The 23,056-nt window shown below is 33.0% G+C and overlaps 1 protein-coding gene and 1 pseudogene across 2 annotated transcripts; both read right to left on the minus strand.

Annotated features, from left to right (window-relative positions):
- Positions 1-8,986: 8,986 nt before the first annotated feature.
- LOC143576713 (stress-response A/B barrel domain-containing protein At5g22580-like) lies at positions 8,987-9,962 on the minus strand (annotated as a pseudogene).
- Positions 9,963-14,745: 4,783 nt separating this feature from the next.
- Positions 14,746-18,039, minus strand: LOC143576725 (tRNA dimethylallyltransferase 2-like). Of its 2 annotated transcripts, none has more exons than XM_077060760.1 (11): positions 17,899-18,039; positions 17,751-17,805; positions 17,580-17,659; positions 17,351-17,419; positions 17,152-17,227; positions 16,946-17,064; positions 16,780-16,854; positions 15,568-15,942; positions 15,405-15,480; positions 15,036-15,196; positions 14,746-14,908 (listed from the first exon to the last, which is right to left on the minus strand). In XM_077060760.1, exons 1-11 carry the CDS (start codon positions 17,998-18,000, stop codon positions 14,789-14,791), a joined length of 1,308 nt encoding a protein of 435 aa, XP_076916875.1. In that variant the 5' UTR covers positions 18,001-18,039; the 3' UTR covers positions 14,746-14,788. The 2 variants fall into 2 exon arrangements, with proteins under 2 accessions (XP_076916875.1, XP_076916870.1); XM_077060755.1 differs by having other exon boundaries at positions 17,351-17,396; positions 17,899-17,974.
- Positions 18,040-23,056: the final 5,017 nt, after the last annotated feature.

A 23,056-nucleotide genomic window follows, 5' to 3' on the forward strand; every position in this document is an offset into this window, starting at 1 on the left:
GGTTTCTATCTTATTGTCTTTTTGACAATTAGGATTCAAGTATAGATAAGAAACTATCCACATCTAGATAAATGAAAATGGTATGTATAAATTTTGGTACTTTCTATTTAATTATGAAGTTTCATGTGCCAATGAAATTTATATTATCCTTCAACATTTTGGTAATTAGCATATGCTAATTTTACAGTTTTTTTTTTCACCTTCCAGGTGGATTTCCAAGCTGATCTCAATAGCCGGTTTCTTAGACCCGTCTCAAGATTCGATCCACCAAATTCCAATTTCGTATTCCATATTGAAATAACTCTGAAATTATCGACCTTCAGTGATTCATCACACACGATTTGCAATAAATGATTTGAATCTGCATGTTGTCATCATTGAGTGCTCGCTTCTATAAGGTTAGTTATTTGTATTCACAAATCGTCGATTTCGAATTCATGTTAAGATTTGGTTTAAACATCTATTTGTTGGTTTTATAATCGGTTTTTTTTTGCCTATTACTAATTTGTAGTTTCCAAAACGAAGGGGATTCAATCGATTATTGCAAGCGTTTTTCAAGGTTCTTCTTGGTATTTCAAGTTGGCTATCTGATTTGGTTTTTTGACTTCTGAATTTTATGTTAATCTTTGATATTTGAATGCATGTAAACTGTTTAATGAAATGACTGCCATGTATAACGTTTCGTTTTCTGGTTTCCAACTTTTGATGCCATAAAACAACTCTTTTCACGCTTCATTGACATAAAGAAGCGCTAACATTCTTAATATGGTTCATCAATTATGATAGTGTGACTACTAATCTAATTTGTTTATCATTTGTTTTATGTATCAAGATTATGTTTTATCATCTACATTTTCACTTTACATAACTAAAAGGAATGCAAATGGCTAGAGTCATAGAACACATAAAGGATAACAAAAGGAAAGAAATGAGACCAAATACAATGGTGGTAAATAAGACGCGTTGGACATTGACATAATTCATGAATTGAATATATAAGAGTACTCTTGAAAATTTATAGAGATTTATAAATTATAATAACTTCATCATGTAATTTATTGTCTTCCATAAGAATCTTTATATATTCATTCATTATAATCAAAATATTATTTTCCAACCCGTGTATCACACGGGTTGCTAACCTAGTGGGTTCATAAAACAAGACATCATACTCCCATTAAGTTAAGCTCATGAAAATCATGTAACGTGTACTAAATTAGCAGCCACCCAAACCCTAAATATGATGTGCGCTCACGATCATGCCTATACGTAAGCTGATGCATAGAAATAATAGCATTAACAATGGACTTAATAACAAACAAACAAACAAACCAAGATAAGATTAAGCAAAAGAAAGTACCAAAACCATAAGATCTATCAGTCTATTTGAACCAGCTTGCTACAAACAAAAAAAAACATATATAATTAATTAGCTGTAAATTAAGAGCGGTTATAAATGTTTGTTAAACATGAACAGATTGAGTAACTTGCCTCTATTCGCGGCATAATCAATTTTGGGAAACTTGATGCCCGCCTGCAAAGAATTAGTAACTATATATATATATATATATATATATACTAGTTTGAGTCCCGTGTAATACTCGGGTAGCTAATTAAAACATAACATATAATTAAGTGGAATAGAATACATAACCAAATTATCATATATCATTAATAGACTCACATTTTACATTAAAATTATAGGAAATGAAGTTACTTGCGCACTTACAAATTGTCTTTAATACCAACAATAAGACCATTTTTCTACAAAAGCAGATCTTTAGAATATCATAGCAAGATAAGCATCACAAGAAAAAAGACTCAATTTAAATTTGACTTAAATCATATTTGAATTCCATACAAACCATTTTGACCATTGCTCTCCTTCCTTTAGGTTGTACTTGCATCATTCATTGTTCCTCTTCCTTTGTGTTGTACCTGCATCATTGATTACATATTATAATAAAAAAAATATGCATGGAATTTCATTTAAAAAATACAATATATTAACTTATACTCTTTTGTTACTGAAATTACATTATAATATCATAAAGATGATGAAGATAAACATTAATCTAAGTATTATAAATTTTCTAGACTATATGAACCATTAGCTTTAAATTGACACAATTGACTCCAAAAGAGGAATGGGATATTAGCATCACTAATCTTGTAATTGTATATAAACCATACATAGTGATTCATAAAATTGATTCAAATTTTAAAAATTACTGTAAAGTGAATTAGCATATTAAAAAAGAATATTGCAAAGAGAATCAAAGTCAAATTAATTAGAAGCTTGTGTTACTTAGTTGCTGCTTGCAACCATACATCATAAGTTCACGACTAACAAATAAAACGTCAACCACAGCAAATAAGGTCCTTGTATGATTATGAACTTATAACGCAAGCTCTTAAAATGTTGGTTTTGAAAGCATGTTCACTAAGTAGAACTGAACCGGAAGTATATTTCGTTTACATGAAATTTACCCATTATAAAAGACAAATCAATCTTTAAAATTATCTTACCTCTGTGGATACCGTCGGATCACGACATCATCAAGATCAAAAGGTCGGTTTGTTGCACCAAGAATGAGAATCATTTGACTATCTTTTGGCCTCAATCCATCCCATGCTGCCATAAACTCATTTCTCATTCGTCCCATAGCTTCATGTTCAAATCCATCACCATGCGCATCTAGTAAACTGTCAGCCTGTTTAAATATTCAACAAAGATTTAATTGAATTATGAATAACATTAGCTGAAAAAATTTAAAAGTATAAAAATCATATCATCTGAATTTCTTTTAAAAATATAAGGGTTCATAATGTTTTCAACATTAAAACTAACTCACCTCATCAACATACACGATTACATGTGCCAATTTGCTTGCAAATGAGAAGAGTGCCTTTATAAGCCTTCAACATCACCAAACCACTGCATAAGTCAACTACAAAATCAATTAATTAATCGAATAATTCTAAACAGTTAATGATTTAAGAACTATAATGTTACACCTACAATAGAACTTCGACTACATAAAATTTCTAAAAAAAAAGAATAATTTAAAATTGAAAATTGAAAATTGAAAAGTGTAAAGTGCCTTATATGTAAGTGTGACCCAGTTATGCCAATAAAATTAGCTCCTTATTTCCTTAAAGACCTTAAGGTTACCTTAATAAGTGAAGATGGATCTTGGGTTGTTTCATATGAATATACAATCTCTTTTTGGCCTTCTAGATCAGAAAGAATTTGTTTGACAATGATAAAAATATCTATGCTGCTTTGTTAGATCAAACTCAATTGCTTTTCCATCATAGCCTATTCTCTTGTCTGAAAAAGCAAACCAATTGGGATTTTGTAAACATACTGCTACATTAAAACCTAATTTTGTAGAGTTTATTAACTCGTATATGAATTTCCATAATTCTTTAAATCATATATGAATTTTAAGTTAAACTAATTACCTAAGTACCATTAGCAAGTGGTACATCATACATTTTAGTATTTCTATTTTTTTCTTTCTGTGTGTTATTAACTAACATGGCACATAGATTGTTCAATAAAAGATTCATTAAATTAGTAGCAGAGTGATAACTAAATCAAATTGAGTCACATATGGCTTGAATGATAATGATGATTCAACTTTACCCAATCAATAACCTAAATTAAACAGGTTTTGTGATGAAATTTAATTTTTTTAATTGAAAAGTAGTAATTATAATATAACCTAAACAAATTAAATAATAAAATCTAATTAAAATAAGAAAAAATAAACATAGCAATTATCATGTAATAGCAAATAATTAGTGTCAAAATAATCAAATTAAACTAAACATTGGACTGAATTATAACCCATCAAACGATATCAAAGAAAAAGAAACTTCCACATGATTGAAGAGGACAAAAATTAGCAATTGCATGTTGATAAACATGAAAATTGGTGGATTTAAAGGAGGGAATTGTGAAGGTACCTTAATAATGCATACCATTTTGATGATTGAAAGAATAACAAAGTGGGTTATAGAAAACATATAGATCCGAAACAAACAATTGGGTCGGGTAATAACCCAGATGGGATCCGGTGAAAAAACCATATTTTAGAAATGTGCTTAAAAAAGATGAGGAGGATTGAGAGAGGGATAGGTGGCAAAAAGTGGTATTCTTTTATTAGAGTAGATAGATATGCGTAGAATCCGGAAATATATATATATATATATATACTAGTAATTTTTATTAGTTGATTTAGGAAAAGTGAAGGAATGAATAACCTGAAACATTCCACAAGTGAAGGAAAAGTAAAGAAAGTTTCAAATAGTTTGTTCATATAATTTTTTTTTCTAAATCCTGTCGAGCACTATGTTCCCGAGTCTCATTTAACAAGTGGGGAAGGAAAAGAGAGAAAAATATGAAAAACAATCATATTCTAGAGATTTTTTAAGAAGAGAAATAGAGAGGAAAGAAGGAAAATGATGGAAAATTTGGGAAAATTATCATTCTCCAAAATTTGAGAGATTATGAGAGAAATACTTGTGTCTCATAATAAGTTTCTATTAATTCCTATTTCTAAGATTACCCTCATATCAACATCTATTATAGTTTACTTAAAGGTTATACTAGAAAATTTATATCTTTCTTTTCTTTTCTTTTCCTCTTAACTCGGGAACACTTAAAATGTTTAATTTCTTTCCTTTTCATTAAAATCAGGAACATGAAATAAAATCACACATTTCCTTCCCCTAACTTTCTTTCATGTTATAATTCCCCTTCCTTCCCCTTCCCTCGTTAAATGAGATTCGAGAACACAATAAATCTTCAAATTGAGCCTTGTTGGATTTTTTGTGCGTCAAGAAAGCAATGAATGAAAAGATTTGGGGTCGGGATTTGCAAATTAAAAAATATTAATTTATTAAAAATTAATAATAAAATCCACATCATCACTCTACAACAACATAAAAAAAGCATAAAGAAAAACTGTAAAAAGATGTCTCATTGAAAAAAAAACATGTTAAAACCTCGAAATTTGATTGATTTAATCGAAAATTTTTTAAAGGAGTGTAGTAATTGAAATACTTTTGAACCTAATTGGGCCGGGCTTTTCATAAACCGAACCCACCAATTTATTTATACTTACTACTTAATAGGGTTAGGTTATAATAGGAAGTATACTTTTTGTCGGAAGGATAAGAAGTAATCTTGTCCATTGATTTTAAACATGGATGGTTGATATTAGTTTAGCGGGAAATCTAGTGTGAACATAAGGGGAATGGTATAAAAGGAATAACACATTTATTGACTTTCTCTCCACATGCAAGGCACATGTCAAATTCCTCCATCATTTTTAAACGCCCATAACTTTTTTTTACGACCTTTTTATTGAAAAACAAATTCACCATAATAACGAGTGTCTTTTTATCTTTTATATGAGTACCATATTGTAATATAAAAATTAAAAAAAAAATTACTGGGTTTTTTACAAATTGTGTTTTACCGAATTGTGTTTTACAAAATTGTGTTATACAATAGTATTTTTCATTGTGTTTTTTCCATTGTGTCATACAATTGTGTTTTTTATTGTGTTTTTTTCATAGTGTATTTTTCCATTGTGTTTTTTCGGACTTTTCCGGCGAGGTGGTGGCGGTGGGTGACGGTTGTGGTGGCGAAGGGCGGTGGAGTGGCGGTGGTTGTAGGAGATGAGTGAAGATGTAATTAGGTTTTATGTAAGTGGGTTTTTGAAATTAATTTAAGTGAGTTTTGAGATTAAAGTAATTGGGTTTTGATATTTAAGTGTTAGACTAAAATACACTCCTTCCTAGCCTTTTTAGGAAAATCAAACTTCTTATTTAAACCTAACCCCAACTTAATAAATAAAGCTTTTCCTCGCCACGTGTCACATAATTAGCCCATCTACATTATCAAAATCCTGCCAAAACCTATAGCCTATCTTTCATACGTGGATCCTAGACCAATTATAACCCTGAATCGCTCTTCTTCGCTCATAAATCATAGTCACTTTTCCCCAGTAATCATCCGATTCATTCTGCAATCTTATCATTTAGAGTTGCACAAAACTCTCTAATCATCTGTGAATCATAGGTTCCGTCGACATTGAATCTTGTGAAGGTAGTTATACTTCTTTCTGTATTATGTGTATTCAAAATATTATGTGTATATATTAGATTATGAGTAGACTTATTGATTTCAGTATCTTGAACTAATGTTGAAGCACATTCTTATTTCTTTGATTTGTGGATTTAGGGTTTCACCAATCTTTCTTCGTGTCAAATCATTTACATAAGTGATTTTCAAATTCAATAATTTAACTTGAATATTCTAGTACATATATTTCCTTTACTAAATTCGAGTCATATATTATTTGTATATATAGGCGTATACATTAATATATGTGTATTTCATCTATCATATACATCCTAAACAATTCTGAATCGCCCATTGCATCATCTATAAATTGCTAATATATGAGTAATATTTATCTCTTTGATTTCATAGTATTGTTCGATCTTGATCATGTTGGTAAAATTGACTGTTATTTCCCTAAAATTTCATATGAAACCATCTACCATATAAACCCTAAACAATTCGGAATTGCCCATCTTGATTTGTTTGATTTCGTCGGTTATAAATTGGTTATATATGAGTAATAGTTATCTCTTTGTTACTTTAATATTGTTCGATTTAGATCATCTAGGCAGCATATGCTTCTGTTTCACTTAAATTTACTATGAAATCACCAAATATTTTTCCTGTGTTTTATTTGATTCAAGATGATTATTGCTTAATTCTTCTTTACATTTTTAATTTCATGAAACAAATCAGTCATTTAGTTGTTAATACATGGCAATTGATGATGATCTGACATTTATTGAATTTACACCCTGCAAAATTTTTTGACCAAATTTTGGTATGTTTTGCAGCCTTTACCAAGTGTCAAACACTTATGAGAAGTATTCTGTTAGTGGATGCCCCAGCTTCATGAAAAATAATGAATAGTTAAACGATGATACCTGTAACTTTATGTTTATCAATGATGAAGGTAAGTTGATTCTTTTACAGTTAACTAATTTCATTCCTCGGTTTTTCTAAGATCTATATGTTTTTTTAAAATCAATATGGGTTTCTGTTTTTGTAGCTAAGTTCTATGGTGATATTATATCCGTATTAATAATTTGACTATGCTTTGTTACAATGTTGTGTAAGAATGGTATTTGATACAAGTCAAATTGGTAATTACTTGTCCTAATGAACTATTATGTTATTTACCTAAAATAATTTTAAAAGCTTGAAATAAATTGTATGCATGCTCTTCGCTTTGGTTTTGCAAAGTTTTATTGCGTATGTTAGCAGCCCTTAAGGTAAAGAAAACAACTATGAATTATCTTTTTTTTTTTAGTTCAATATATCTTTTTTTTTTTCAGTTTAGTGCTTATTTTTAACTAATACGATAGGTAAATAAATTCTTTTTGGGTTGATTTCACTGAAAAATTTTGGTCAATTTATAGATCAAATGGATGAGAAAACTCGAGGTCAGAATAAGTACATAGAGAGGTATACAGTTTCATGGTCTCAAGTATATAGAGAGAGTATACCTTTAATTAGTTCATTGAATCTTTATTTATGTATTGCAATCTGTATTGTTAGAATGTTGGTTATGATCTTTTCTTTTATATGGGCTCTTTGTTATTTAGGAAAATGATATTTTGTCATACAATTTCTTGGTCTCAAGACGCTATATATGACAAGTCAAAATTAATGATTTGACACTATTTTTTTTTATCATGTTTACTTCTTTTTATACAATTAACATTTTACGGCTTAGCAATCAGGGGCTCTCAAAAAATGTTGACTATGGATTAGTTGGCAGAGGACCCCTAGATATGACCTTGTGTTTGGCGTGGTGTATGTGGATGTATAGTTATAAACAGATTTTTCTCATTACCTTAGGGCTTAGGGTGTATGACGTGCAAGATAGTTCTCTGCATCTATTGGTTTTATAGCATTTGAAGTGTAATGCAGAAACTAAATGGCGTAGTTTGACTTTTGTAAGGTCAAATTTATTACTTTTCAACTTTGAAATTGTTGATATATTTTATGTATTTTATACAAAGTTGGTAGCAAAACCGAACAATTTGAAGTATGTTACAATTAAAAGTACGACCTTGTTGGATTAGTAACAAATGAACATCATTTTGATTGACTCAAAGTTTGGACCTCAAAAGTCAATGCTTTTTTTATCTAATCTAATAAAAACAAACAAAGGAAGAGCTGATATGTGAGACAGGACATTGACATATTTTGTAAATGTCTTTTTTTTTAAGATTTCCTCTTGAATTTAGGATGTTGTTACGTCTAAACTCGATTACATTTTCATTTTTAGTTTGACTTTGAGTTCAAAGGGATATTTTTCAACTTTAAAACTGAATATTAATATTCATGTTATTTGAGAAAATTATTAACAAAGTTGAAACCATTTGAAGTGAATTAAAAACTTGTACGGAAAAATTGAACAAGAGATCGATTGTTAAATAATTTGAACAAGAGATCGATTTAATTGCCGTTGTTGTCACTAACTCACTGTAGAGTTTATGATTTATATAATTTAAATTATTCAACCCGTGTAGTACGCGTAACTTAGTTAAATAATAAAGACAATACCCATGAACTATTTAATGTGTAGGGCCTGTTTTTTGCATTGGTGATGAAGGGGTTCATCATTCATGTATTGATTGGTTTCTAATGTATAGTTTTTCATTTTATTGATTTGATTATTCTTTTTCATAATCATAGTCGTTTGGATGTCAATTTATGAAAGATGAAGAATGTCAAAAGAAAAACATTTTTATCCAATGTGATTGTGAATTGTTATTAATCTCCCTCATACTCATTTTTTAGTTTTTACCCAAAGTGAGAGATGCTGTAAAAGTAAACTAATCGTACATGACAACGAGAACATTATTCGTCCAACAACTTAGTTTTTTCGACAATTGACAAGGCTCTTCGTACAACATCGAATTTAGTAAAAGCACAAAACAAGAAACATAGACTTCACATATTGATATCCTGAGGTGACATTCAGGTCTTTTTTAACTCGTATTCAATACGCACCCACATGTCAAGTAGGCGGAGGCTTGATTGCAACAACCGGGAAATCAAGAAGCACGACCTTTTCAATCGCGGCAGAGAACGTTGCCGAGTACTCGACATGGTTAGGGTGGGCTTGGAAAGCACTGAAATCATCTTTGGAACCAAATGTCATCATAAAGCATGAGTGAAACCTTGCCTTAGCATCTCCATGCTTTCAATATCCTTCCCCCTGCCACACATGTTATTTTTGCATTAGTTACTTGTACTTATGAAATAAAATTTATTCAACGGATCGGACAGCTAAGCGGAAGGGTTGAACCAGTTCGACCAGTTGAACAAATTTCATCTAAAATGACGGTTAAGATTGAAAAAATGCTAAATACAAAAAATAATTTTTTACCCATAGTAAACCGGTTTAACCGGTCCGGTTCTCCGGTCAACCGGTTCGAACCGGCCGGTTTTATAAACAACGAGCAAACCATGTAGAACCGGACGATCATGTGACTGAATCCCGGTAGAACCCGTGACCATCCGACCCATTCGAGTCTCAAAAACATTGAAATAAATAACACTAATCTTAAAAATGAACGCTATGGTAACTTGTAACAGTAGCACCAACAGTTGTACTCTACATGTTTTGAAAACATAAAACCTTTGGAACTCATGAACAATATAATATGTAAACTTATATATAGTTCATGCATTTACATTACTACATTAGACTTACCAACCAAAGGACTTGACAGTGTCAACTTCAGAAACAAGTTTTTCCAAACCTTTAATAATATCCTCCACCACCACCTCCTCTTTAAACTTGACCACCACCAAGTGTGTGAACTCCGCCATCTGCCACCAATGACCACCACCAGCAACCTAACCTTAAGTGTGTGTGTGTATATATAGAAACTCATTAGGGTCCTTATAATATAACATGTGACACACTGACACACACTTTTGTATGTTGAATTATTCTTTGTGTACCAACACCCAATGCAATGTAAGAAGTCAGCACTTCAGTCGCTGCGTCCCCACACTCAAACCCACCGACACCACTGTCTGCTTTCAAGGTGGAAAATCTTTTATTGGATCTGGTAATTAAAATGTTTAAAGTTTAATAAAATAAATTTTTGAGTAATGTTATGACTCTAAAATCTGTCAATGCAGTATTTAAAAGATTAGGTTTTGTTATTTAAAAAGGTCTTGCGGCGTAGCTTGTTACCCGTTTATCCTCTGTTTTGATATAGACGCTTTATATTTAGACGAATAAAGATGTGAAAAACTCAAAAAAAAAATAAAATAATAATAATAATAATAATAATAATAATAATAATAAACATCAAAGATTCTAATAATAATAAATAAAATTGTAAAGTAAACAAGACTGTGAATTCCGTCGGTTATGTGGACATCCTGGAAACGTGTCACGTGGATTTTTTAGGTGAAAAATCAATGGCCAAACAATAGAGCAACCGAAGCACGGGTTATTGTTTGACAACCAACTTTATCGTCTAAAGAATCTCCATGTTATCACAAGTTTGATCCTTCAAGATGAGTGATGATAATGTGGGTTTTCAAGTAATGTACACGTTAATAAGTAGGTTTTTTACTCTATCGAAGAAATCATCAAATTTTATTGTTCTGACTATTAAAGATGTGTCTACATTGACAAATACACTATCTCGTTTTCACATACCGTGTATGTATGTATGTATGAAGGTTGTTACATTGATTGTTGGAGAGAACCTTTTGATCATTGTTATAAATATGTGAAATGGCCCCCTAATGAGTCTACCCTAACTATTTTAGATGAAAATTTATTATTATTCACTTTCAATCTACACCCAATTAAATTTATTAAAATATCTAATTATGCGATGCTAACTCACCTGGTAGAGTCTTTTGTCTCAAATTGACGGTTTTAGGTTCTAAATGAAATGAACTCAGATAGTCTTTTTGTAGGTGTATAGTGTTTGTTTATTATTGAACTAGTTCTTCTACCTGGCGCGTTGCGTCGGGGCGGCGTTTAAACCTAGGCGTTGGTAAAACCCGAGGGTTACGACGATGAGTCGAAGCGAATTCCGTCAGTATCGATTACGTTCGTTAGGGTATAGACATCGTTGGTAAAGTTTGAGCGTACGCACAAAAAATTAATTCATCAAATTAACATATAAAATATTAGCATATAAAAAAACAAAATATTTAAACGATGTTTATTTGGTCGGCAAACCCGGGCGGTGTAAAATACAATCGTTGTCGGTCTCGAGCATCGTGGAAGTAATTCGACACGAATTCGGCCAGGTTTTTATTACGCTCGTAACGATACTGGAGCTAAACATGAAAAAAAAAATATATGAAGGTGGGCCAATGGGTTTGGGGGGGGGGATGTGTTGGACGATAAACTTGCGCGTTGGTAAAACCCGAGCGTTGTTAGTCACAGGCGTTGAGGCGGCGAGCCTACTCGTATTTGGTCGGTTTCCGTCAACCTCATTATGGTATCGGAACTAAAATAACAAAAAAAATTGACATTTGCTCGGCTTCCCTTACTTTCGTTATAGTAACTGAACTAAACAAAACACACTCAAAAAAGAAAAAAACATGGACTAATATGGTGCCGTGAAGTACCCTATTTGGGCGCTTGCGGCAACAAACTTCTAAATTATATATATTTATAATTATAATTATAATTATAATTGTTACACCAAATTAAATGAACTCCGATATTCTTTTACACTAACTTTGTAAGAATTGATATTTTAGATAGTTACTATTTAAATCTAGTCTGATATTTAAATTTTGATAATGAAAACGGTTGAAATACATAAAGTTGTTATAAATGGATGTAATTTAGAATACGTAAAAGCCCTGAAGAGAAATATTGTCTTTTAGGTTTTTAGAATTTTAGTTAGGGTTAAATACTTATAGTTTTTTTCTATCATAAGCTTTATATTTATTACAGTATTTAATATTGCACAACATCTTTTTTTATATTTTTATTAAGAAAACAATAATTTGGACCATAATATTCAGTGAATGAGGCAGCTAACATGGGAAGGTGTTCTTATCAATCTTTTCTTCTTTTCGTTTACGTATTGCAGGTCCCAAAATATAATATTATTGCAACTCTGAAAAGAAAAAGATTTTGTTTGCATAATTATTTTTTCTTATTATAAAAAAGAAAAAAAGAATTTTAATAACATTAATTTGTCTACAATAGTCTTAACTTGAACTTTTGTTACTATGGGCAATTTCAATAGTATAATCGATTAATCGTTATTGAACTACATCTGGTTTTGACTTGATTCCACACACAATGATGATTATGAACCAAATAAAGGTGAAAATAAGGTGGAGATCATATATAAATGAATTGTAATTTTTTGATTAATTTGCCATTAAGATTGTTTTTGATTAATTCGATCTTATTTATTTGTAATTTTATTTATTTTTAGTTTTAATTTTAAACATTAACACTTTTAGGATTTTAAAGACTTTATAAGCTTGAGAGGTCAGTGAGTTAAATTTACAAAGTTCATAAACCTAAAGTACAAATTTTTTAATCCGAGGGTGTGTTTTGAAAACTCAACATTTATTTGACCCTGAAAAGAAGGGTCTGAGTGGGAGCGCATCTTATTCTTTTTCTAGATTTGTGTGGTTGACAATAAATAGTCAGATCAAGAACAAGCCTGCTGGTTTAGAAACAAGAAAGATTAGTGCGTTTGAAAAGATTGAAGTTGCAGATGGTGAAGCGCGCAAAATAAATCTAGAACTCGAAAGGTTTATGGTTGAATCTAAAGATGATTTGATCATGTCTTAAGATTCGTCAAGACGCAAAGGAATGCCACCATTCGGCTCAAGAAAATCAACAAAAAGGAATTAGATGTCGAGCCTCGTATATGATGTTCCTAAATCTATTGTTGCCAATCCTCGGAAAATAGAAAGAAAATAAGATTGAGAATCAAGTCTCCAAGAATGGAAATTAAAGAATCATCTGAGTCCAATAAGAGTTTGGATCCATTGAACTTTGAAGCACTTTCAGAGTTCGAGATGACAGATATTAATGAATGGTTGACCAAGCATGGTTAGAGACGAAAGCACCGATCTGTACAAAAAGCCTAAGGGCGATCATAGGGCTAAATATAAGAGGCTTAAGCATTAGATAGTATTTCAATGTGATTGTCGTTTCGTTTAGCTTTCGTTTAATCATTCTATGGGTATGAGGCCCTTTTGGTTGTAACAAGCTCGATGGGCAAGCCATTTAGGCCCATTAATGAAAAACCTATGAGGCTTGGAGCTCCCTAGAAAAGGGACACTATTCTCCATAGTCTTCTTGGACATCTTTGGCAACTTTCTCTCTTTAAAACTTAATCTTTATTTCTTCGGTTTTGCAAGACTCAATCCGAGATCCGAGTATTTATAATGATTTCCGCTTACTAGTTATACGGATTAATCTGAACAAATTGTTAGATCTTACCGTTGTCAACCTTACTGCCTCACTTCAAGTAGTTCTCATATACCCCTTTATTTTGGCATATTATTAACTATTAACATTTTTTTTGTTGATTTTGACATTTGAGCTCTTTTGCATTTTAATTCTTCATCTTCTTTGAATTTCCAACATTTGAGCATAAAACAGTAAATATTTTGTCTTTTCATGGTGACCAACCACTAACGGGCTCGTGAATGACTGAATAATCACATTTCTGCCTATCATTCGGAAAGATGTGTCTTGAGACATACATACCCCTTCAAAGAATAAAACCACTAAATCTAACAGATTTTAGTTTATATCACTTTGGTTCTTACTAAACACGTAAAGCCTACCGGACACATCAAATTCTGAGCTCATTGCTCTTTTTAGCCTAATTTATCCATGACCTAGAAGCATTCAATCGATCTATTATCATTTCTCAAAGGTTGAATCAATTTCTCAAAAACTTGAAATACTTGTACACCCTCTAAAACCAAGAACTTTCTTTTTGAAACGTCTTCTGATTTTCTTAAAAGCAACATAAAATCTTTTTGGCGAGATAAAAACTCATTTTTTGATTTTCTTAAGATCAAATTTAAAATCTTTTTGGTGAGTTTGACAGCTCATTTTTATACCAGTGGACTGCATTGTTGCATAAAACGTCGGACGTTAGATCGACTTTGCAGACCAAGTGCCAATTGGCTTAAAGAATCCATCATCACGTAAACTGAATTTGTAAAACATAGTCTTATACATGTGTCTCCTCCCGACTACTACCATATAGTCGTTGGCAATGTTATCAAACCCAAACCCCAGCTTTCTTGCCGAAACATATAAGAGGCGAAAGGCGGCAGCTGCCTCTCCTCCCTCGTAATGGGGTTGAGGTGCGTTTGCTAATTTATCAGAAGATGAACGCCAGAAACAGCAACTCCAGTCCATCAGGTGTTCGCTTATTCAAGATAATGATTTTCGTTCATGAGTGTAATTGCCGGACCAGATATTATAGGGTGACCCTTCAAAAATTATATAATTCTAATAAACTATAGTTACTTGTACAAAATAACATATCCTTAAATTTTTACAAACAATAAATACCACCTCTAAAATTTACCCATAATAACACACTTTCATTTTCTTTTAACACCTTAACTTTGCTTCTTTTTCTTTTACCAAATACGTTGTTATATCTAGGAGTGCTTACGCTTCGGTTTAGACGGTTACTCATCCAACCCGGAGACCCCAGACTTTCTTAGCCGGCAAACTCTTTTGCGATGACTCCTCCCTTGTTTATGTTGTTCCCACTCATACGCTCCTCTAAGCACCTTATCCCCGCATGCCTACAAGTAAATATGGTTCTTATGTAGTATTATTTATCAATTGCAAACCGTCACCACTCTGATTTTAATCCATTTAAACGAGTTCATTTTAAAGAAAATAAACAGCTAATGAAGGCATGAAACTAACCTTGCATATGTGTTGTGTCCATAAATCCCTTTCCATCAATTTTACTCCTTTACTAACATTACTTGCATCAAAATCACACTTTATATCTTTCTCAAAATGAGATTGGATTATTTGGATTGATGGTTTAACCACATTTTCAGTCCATGACTCTTCAGTGAAACCTGAAAATAAAATAAACACAGTGTTATTTAAGTCAACACATTCACTCCTACATCAAAAGATCGATATTCTTGAAAAAATCGGTTTTGGTCCCAACTGTTTGCCACTTTGTAGCGCGTTTGGTCTTTATCACTAGCATACGTTAATATAACTGTTAAACGGATATGAAATGACTATTTTACCCTTTTATTGAAAAGCGAAAGGACATACATGAGAGACATTCGGTTGCATCAACATAATGTATGTTCCACCCAAACAATGTCTGTAGCCGATTAAGCCTTCTTTTCTGGTAAATAATTATTAGTATTTCTAAATTATACACAACGATTGCAAGAGTAAAACAAAATATATAAATCATTTGAATATTATTCACCTGTCGACGAACAAGCCTTCTGGTATTCAATTTAACTTTATCAATAGCATCTTCAAGAAGCTGTTTGAGCGGGTTCTCGCTAGACGAACACAATATTGTGTCCATGTTCTCTTTTAACTTTTCAACAGATGTAATTGGCAACTCTTGAGAATAATAAACTTTTAAAAAATCCTCAAACTCCCTGACACCAATGGCTTGCCTTAAACCTCGAGTGTAAACAGCATCAGGGTTAAAAATGTCATAAACTTCCTGAAGTAAACCTGAGTTGACCATCTGATCTACCCTTTGATCCACATATGTGTCAATAACAGGGAGTGAAGCGTCCACGCATATAAAACAACAATTGTATCGTAAATTATCACCATCTCCCCAATTCTGCTCAGTGAAATAGTTAAGATTAATTTTACATGAAAAAAAATGCTATTTTTCTAGTTCAGTCAAAGAAGCCAATTCCAGAGCGGGTGTAAACAAGCCGAGCCGACTGAGAGCTCTATTTATAAATATCGAGCTCTACTTGTGAATAGTTTTTCAAGCTTGAGCTCAGCTCGCTTGTTTTTTCTTAACTAACTTATAAACATTTACCTATTTTTTATTTTATATATTTTAACTATAATGTTTAGATATACCATAATATATAATAATTAGTTATCTTATCATAGATTTGTGTATGATAATTATTATTATTATTGTAAATATATATTCAGTATTTAGTATATTATATAAAAATTATATAAATAATAGGCTTGTTTAGGCTCACGAGCCAGCTCAAGCTCGTTTAAGCTTGGACCGATTTGAGCTTTTAGTGAGTCAAATAGCCAATATCGAGTAGCTTATGAGTGGCCTGGCTCGTTTACACCCCTTACTCCAATTATTCACGGTGTGTAGAGCTGCCAATTTTGACCCATCTACTTAAATATGGATCGATTTAGATTATATTTTATCTGTCAGGTCAAATGCGTATAAAGAAAAAAAAAGTTATAAAACATGGGTCAAACGGGTTAAAAGTCACCAAGAGTGTGCTTCTAATGCATAAACCTCTGAAATCATTTTGTTATTGATATAACTAACTAACTATTTGAAAAATATAAAAAAATCTGACAAAAAGTGTTTCAACTCAACCTGACCCTGTACAAAATCCTTTCGATCCGACCCCATTTTGACCCATTACCCATCCCAACCGACCAACTCCTTTTGCCAGCTATAAAATTATACCTCCATAGTTTTCTCCTGAAGATATTTGCTAGGAAGAACACCGCACGAAGTATATAACCGAAGGTATTGACTTATCTATAGAAGGTAATAAACAATTAATGTGTATGTCTAATTTGCAAAATCAATGATGTGAGATTAAAGCATTCTTAGAAACTTATCTACTCACCTTTCTATGGTCATTTGGATGAATTCTATTTGCAGCAACTGGATCAATAGCCTTGAGACTTCCATAACTATAACTAAAATTCTCTTGATCTAACATAAGTTGCGTATGCGGTTCTTTATCTCCTGTTCACAAAAAGGGTAATCATCAATTCATGTCTACCTGTTAAAAGCAAGCATAAATATTTATAGCCACTAAATACTGTTTACCATTCATTTCATCTTCTAAGCAACTGTCATCTATATCTCCAAGTGATTCATCCAAAAGAAATCGGCTCACAAGTGCCTGAACAGCAAGAAACAAGTAACAAAATTACAAATTTACAAGTTACACTAATATTAAAAACAACATAAAAGCAAATCAAGCAAACTCATAAACTGAAGTTGAAAAATAATAAATACAGTTTACCTGAATGTAGTAATTTGTGCCTCCAACAATGACTGGTAAGCGATTCCTGGATATTATATCATTGATAAGCTGAAAATCATTTTAAGAAATGCTTTTATTATTATTATTATTATTATTATTATTATTATTATTCTTAAACTAATAAAGAATGTTGTATCTGAAGATTAAAATCCCTCAGTATACATTTCAAAACAGGTTCAAATCATATACAGAGGAGAAAATTACTCACAAGAATGGCGTAATCCCTAAAATCCTTTGCAGTAAACTCGACTTTAGGGCTAATTGTGCCCAAAAGATGATGTGGCACTCCTACTCAGGCATATAATCCAAAAATCAATATCAGGAAGTAACAAAATGGACATAATGTTAATATTATTAATAAAACTTAGGTGAAATAAACCTTTCTGATCATGAACTGGAACTTTATTAGTGAGAACATCCAATCCTTGATACACCTGATTGATTGATTCAAAATTCACGACAACAAATGAAGATTTAAACTGTTTTGTGTATAAATAATAATAATAATAATAAATAAATAAATAAACCTGCATAGAATCGGCGTTGATGATTTCAATAGGGAGTGGTAATTGTGAAGCTGCTGCAAGGTCAATGGCGAGACGTGATTTGCCGGAACCGGTTGCTCCCATTATCACCACTACTGTTGGCTTTGACTTTGAAGTATTCGAAGGGTTTATGAGACTACTACTCGCAGTTTCCATCTCTTCCGATGCGGTGGCCGGAGATGAATACAACGATATAATTAAAACAGGAGCCTCCAATTTCAAAATCCCCCTAAAGTTTTACTTTATTACATTCAAACACTTTTAAAACATTCGGTTATCGTTTTTTCTTAAATTGCTTAATTAAGTCGTCTACACTTGTGTAACATAACTTACATCGTTCCCTTTGTATCTAAATTTATCCCGGCTTCCACCAACCATGTTGAAATTACGACATTAACATAGTGGTTGAACTTATGGCTTTGACAACTAGTTTGAATGCGATAGCTTGGTCTCCCTCTTGGATTTTGGTAATCAACTTGAGCGAAGCATACGTTTATTTTACGCCTAGATGTCAACTTGAAACTACCGGGAGCAAAGATCTTTTCTACTTGTCACGGTTACTTCGTCAACTAAATGGGCTCCATGTTGATATTTTTCTCCAGCCATCATGCTCCTTTCAAAACCCTTTGGCTTATGAGTTTTGACTCTAACTTGACAATTCTCCAAAGGCTCTAATTCGCTATTATACCATTTGTTGCACAGCCCATCTATCAAGCCCCTTGATTCTCTCATGTACCATAAAACAAGCCATTTCATCTTGCTTATTGATATGAGTCACTAGTGTTTGTCTTGCCATGTAATCATCTAAGGACTGATCCCAACTTCCATCAATAGTACGTAAGAAGCACAAGCATTTCCGTTGCACGAATTTTTTTAATCCTTAAAACTACTTGACACGAAGTCGAAGACTCGTGCAAAAATAAACCAAATACAGCTAACTAGATAGCGGTAAGTGGGTGTCGAACACGTGGAGTTTGTGGAATATGTGTTACTAAGTAACTCAACAATTAAACTAATATAAATGTAAATGACGAAAAAGTAATTCTCAAGTTGGTTTTGATTTGATTTTATAAACTAAATAAACTAAACGAAAGTTGTAAACAATTGCTTAAGCAAGTATTCCTCTTGGAATTCGGGTTATTACTCAACACTTTTATTAAAGTTCAATGGATAAATCATAATATCTTGATTTTGTGTAAGTGTAATTGTTTGTGATTAATCAAGAACTAAGTACTCGGATTCCTAGAACGCGAGGTCGTTACTTGATAATCACTCAATATAGTCTTAACCCTAATTCCTTCTACTAAATCTCAATTGTCAACAACACCAAGAACGTATAGAACGAAACTAGGTTTAAAACGATATGGACAAATTACAAACAATCAAACAAACATCATAGTTATACTAACCTCAACAATTAGATAACCAATCCAAATTCAAGAACAATAAACATAAATGTATTATGAATAACCTTACATCTAAGAGAAACACCAAAGGGTTTAGCCACACATGATTGGTTTCATCAATCCAATGTTTAATCCAATTCAATCAAAGATTATGATGTTAATCTTCAATAAGAAACACCCAAAATATTGTTCCAAGGCACCAAAATCACCCACACCAATTGTCTAGTTCGGAATCCCCAAGAATGGAACCCAAAAGTTCTTTAAAACCCATTTTTCGAGTTGTAACCGACATCAAAATGTTGAGGCTACAGTAAGCTACGGTGGCTACAGTAAGCTACGGTAGCCCTGAAGTTCCTACGGTGGAAAGTGTCTGTTTACGGTGGCTTTTTACGGCAGACCCCTAGCGTAGCTTACGGTGGCCACCGTAAGCTACGGTAGACCCTAAAAAAATTCCATTTTTCTTTATCAATTCTTGGCTGTTGATTTCCCGCATTGACTCTCTTGTTCTTTTTCATCTGAACACACTCGAGCAAGCTTTTCTCCTCATTTGTACCTGCATTACACAACATAGTGTAGTAATCCAAATCCTTGAATTTATATATAAACGCACACGTTTTAACTAGAATTACGACACTTAGGGGTGGCTCTACAATCCACCCGTCACATCCCCACACTTATACGTGGCTTGCCCTTAAGCAACTCAAACAATTTCTTGTTTTTAAAACATAACCACCAAACATACCACAAAGCCCGGCTCAGTCAAGGTCCCCAATCAGACCCTATTCCCTCATTATTAGAGGTTTGCATTAGAATCACTCAATATTATATTTAAAACATAGAATTCTAGTCAACCTTAACATGCTTTCGGCTTTTACTCACACATAACACACCGTCACTCATTAACCCTCTTATCGGTGATCGTTCTATATATTCCAATAATACTCAGTTCTCCTCGCATACGCTTGTACTACCATCAAATCTCCACCTATATATGCTTTGACACAAATACAAATCAAGAGGACTTAAAACGGGTTATAACGGGGTTAGGTGTACGGGTATGGAATGGAATACTGAAAGTAGCTCAGGCGATCCGATCCAGCTTATTACATCAAAACTAATTAAACAATAATATAAACAACAATAAACATTACTAACTTGCATCTCAACACTCACTACACCATACTTCGAACATTGACTCTCAACTTTTTCTTTCTTTTTTTTTCATTTTTTTTTCATTTTTTTAGTAAACATTATACTCAATACTTCCTATTGATTAGTACTATAACAATTACAAATATAAAGAAATACCTACTAAGCCGGATCATCTCGCAACATAACATCAAACATCGGGGTTGATTAAATAAAAAGAATAAGTCTAATAAAGTTTTCTAAGGGAACAAACACCCCGCCCCTCTCATTGCCCACGCTCATATGTGTAATGTATGAGGCCCAACCCCCCAAAACCCACACTCACGCTCATCCAGACAAGGTTTAAACCGAATTGCCTCTATCACTTTTGCACTTATGCCAAGCTAAGGTCTCAAAATGCATTGATAGCACAAGTTCTAACGGAGAATAACCAATCCATCACCGCTCTTCACTTTCCCAATAAACAAGTAGATATGGACATGTTATGAAGGTTATTATACCGAAAGCATGATAACATTGACTAAAATACTACACAACCTCGTTTTTTTTAAAACAACTAAGCAAACTTGACCTTTAGGGAATTGTGACCATGAAAAGGGACCACAACCTTACCCTGCCATTTTACCACTTTCCGACTTTCTTTAAATTTTTTATTTTTATTTTTTTATTTTTTTCTCTTTTCTTTTTCTGTTTTTTTATGAAAAATTTTTAAAAACAAAAAATTCCCCCATCCACAGACTTGGGATACGTTGTCTATGGTTTTGAGAAATTAAAAAAATCAACTTCCATTCATGAAAAACCCGTGTTGTCCCCAACATAGTGTCAAAGAGAAATCCATGAGAATTTCCCCATACTTGGTTTTTGCTAAGATGGTAAGTTAAAATACCATTAATAACAAACAAATTAGAAATTATAGAGCAAAATAAAAATATACAAAATGTACAATTACCACCTTTTTGAAACTTTTATGACATTCAAGGTGTGACATCTGACCCGATCCGACCCGACCCAGGTACCCGTTTCTCTGACCCAATCTCTTTCTTTTATGATTTAATATTTATTTATACTTATACTTTATTTTTTTATAATAATATATATTTTCCTTCCCGCCTTTCGTTTCCTTCCCGCTGTCCCGTCCCTCTCCTTTTCTCTTTCCGCCTTCTTTTCCCTCTTGTCGCCGTCCCGCCCTTAAGCCTTGTTTCCCTCTTTGCTTGTCCTTTGTTCCTTCCCGCCTAAGGTTGTCTGCGCAGCTCACGCGCCAGACTCCCTTACAAGAAATCCTGCGTGAAGACAATCTGTTCCTGCGATACGCGAGACGAACGCTTCCCGCGACGCGCTAAGGACTTGTAGTTCCCTCGACGCGCGAAGAATTATAGTTCTTCCCGCGGCGCGCTAGGAATCTTAGTTCCTCCCGCGGCGCGCTAAGAAATGTGGTTCTTCCCGCGGTGCGCATGGAAATGTAGTTCTTTCCGCGACGCGTTAAGGTTGGTTCTGTCCGCCTTCGCGCTCGCGCACTTTTGCCTTAGCGCCTTAGCCTTCTCGCGCTGAACCCTTTGAGTTTTCTTCTGTTTAATCTAGCCGTTTGCTTTTGTGTTGTCTTATCTTCTGAGCTGTTGACCTAACCTATCTAATGTCTGAATAGTTACTTTCGGCGCAGCATGCGTACCAGCCCCATTGGTTGGTAGAAAAAGTGACTGCCATAATCTTTTGAGATCTGCCTTTGCCATGCTTGACCAGTACCTTTTTTCTGAACTGCCCATGCCTTTTTACTGTTCCCTGACAGCTTTATCTTGCCCCCTGCAGCTGCCATATCTTTTGATATCTTTTGTTATCTTTTGTTTTGTCTTGTTCTGTTTGTCTTGGAACCTTTTCCCCTTTTTCTGGATTTATGTTTCCTAGGGTTTTCCTATAAATAATAGTATTATTTTCTTAACACTACACACACAAACACTTAATCTCTCCTGTTCTCCTTGCTCTCTCTGCCGCCTCCTCTCTGCCTCCGTCTTCCTCTCCGTCCTGCCTTGCTTTTCCGGTAATATATATATATTATATATAATAGTTTACTTATTAATTATGCTAACTTATAATCAAGACTTAAAACCAATCGTTAAAACAATAATCTTTAATTATAGGTTAACTTGTGCTTGTTTAAAAGTTGATTCTTGCATATCTTACACCGCATCGTTTATCAAGTGAGTAATCTCGTACCTAATCCCTTTTTGCTTTTAATGTTTTGGGATGTTCATGTGTTCATACAAACTTAGAGTCTTAAACTTGTTTATGAACTTTAGTCGCGCAGTATCCCATGTGTTGAGGACGTAGACTTGGCTGTTTATTTGTATGTGTGGATCATTAACCGTCTTGTCGGTCTATTCCGCAGTTTTCATGGTACCATTAGATGAACACGGGAGAACATTCGTTTATGATTTTCTCTTTTGTTTACACATGCACAGTTAGTCTTGTTTGTGAGCTCAATTGTGAGCACTGGCAGTCTTGTCTCTTAGAGTTGGTCCCGATCAGATTACACCCTTGTTGAAAACCAGACATACACATGTTGCGCGCAGATTTATTGTTATCTATGTATT

This window comes from Bidens hawaiensis, unplaced genomic scaffold, assembly GCF_021521415.1.
Source record: "Bidens hawaiensis isolate Kalapana, Puna unplaced genomic scaffold, B.hawaiensis_p1.1 tig00001461_1, whole genome shotgun sequence".
Taxonomy (NCBI): Eukaryota; Viridiplantae; Streptophyta; class Magnoliopsida; order Asterales; family Asteraceae; genus Bidens; species Bidens hawaiensis.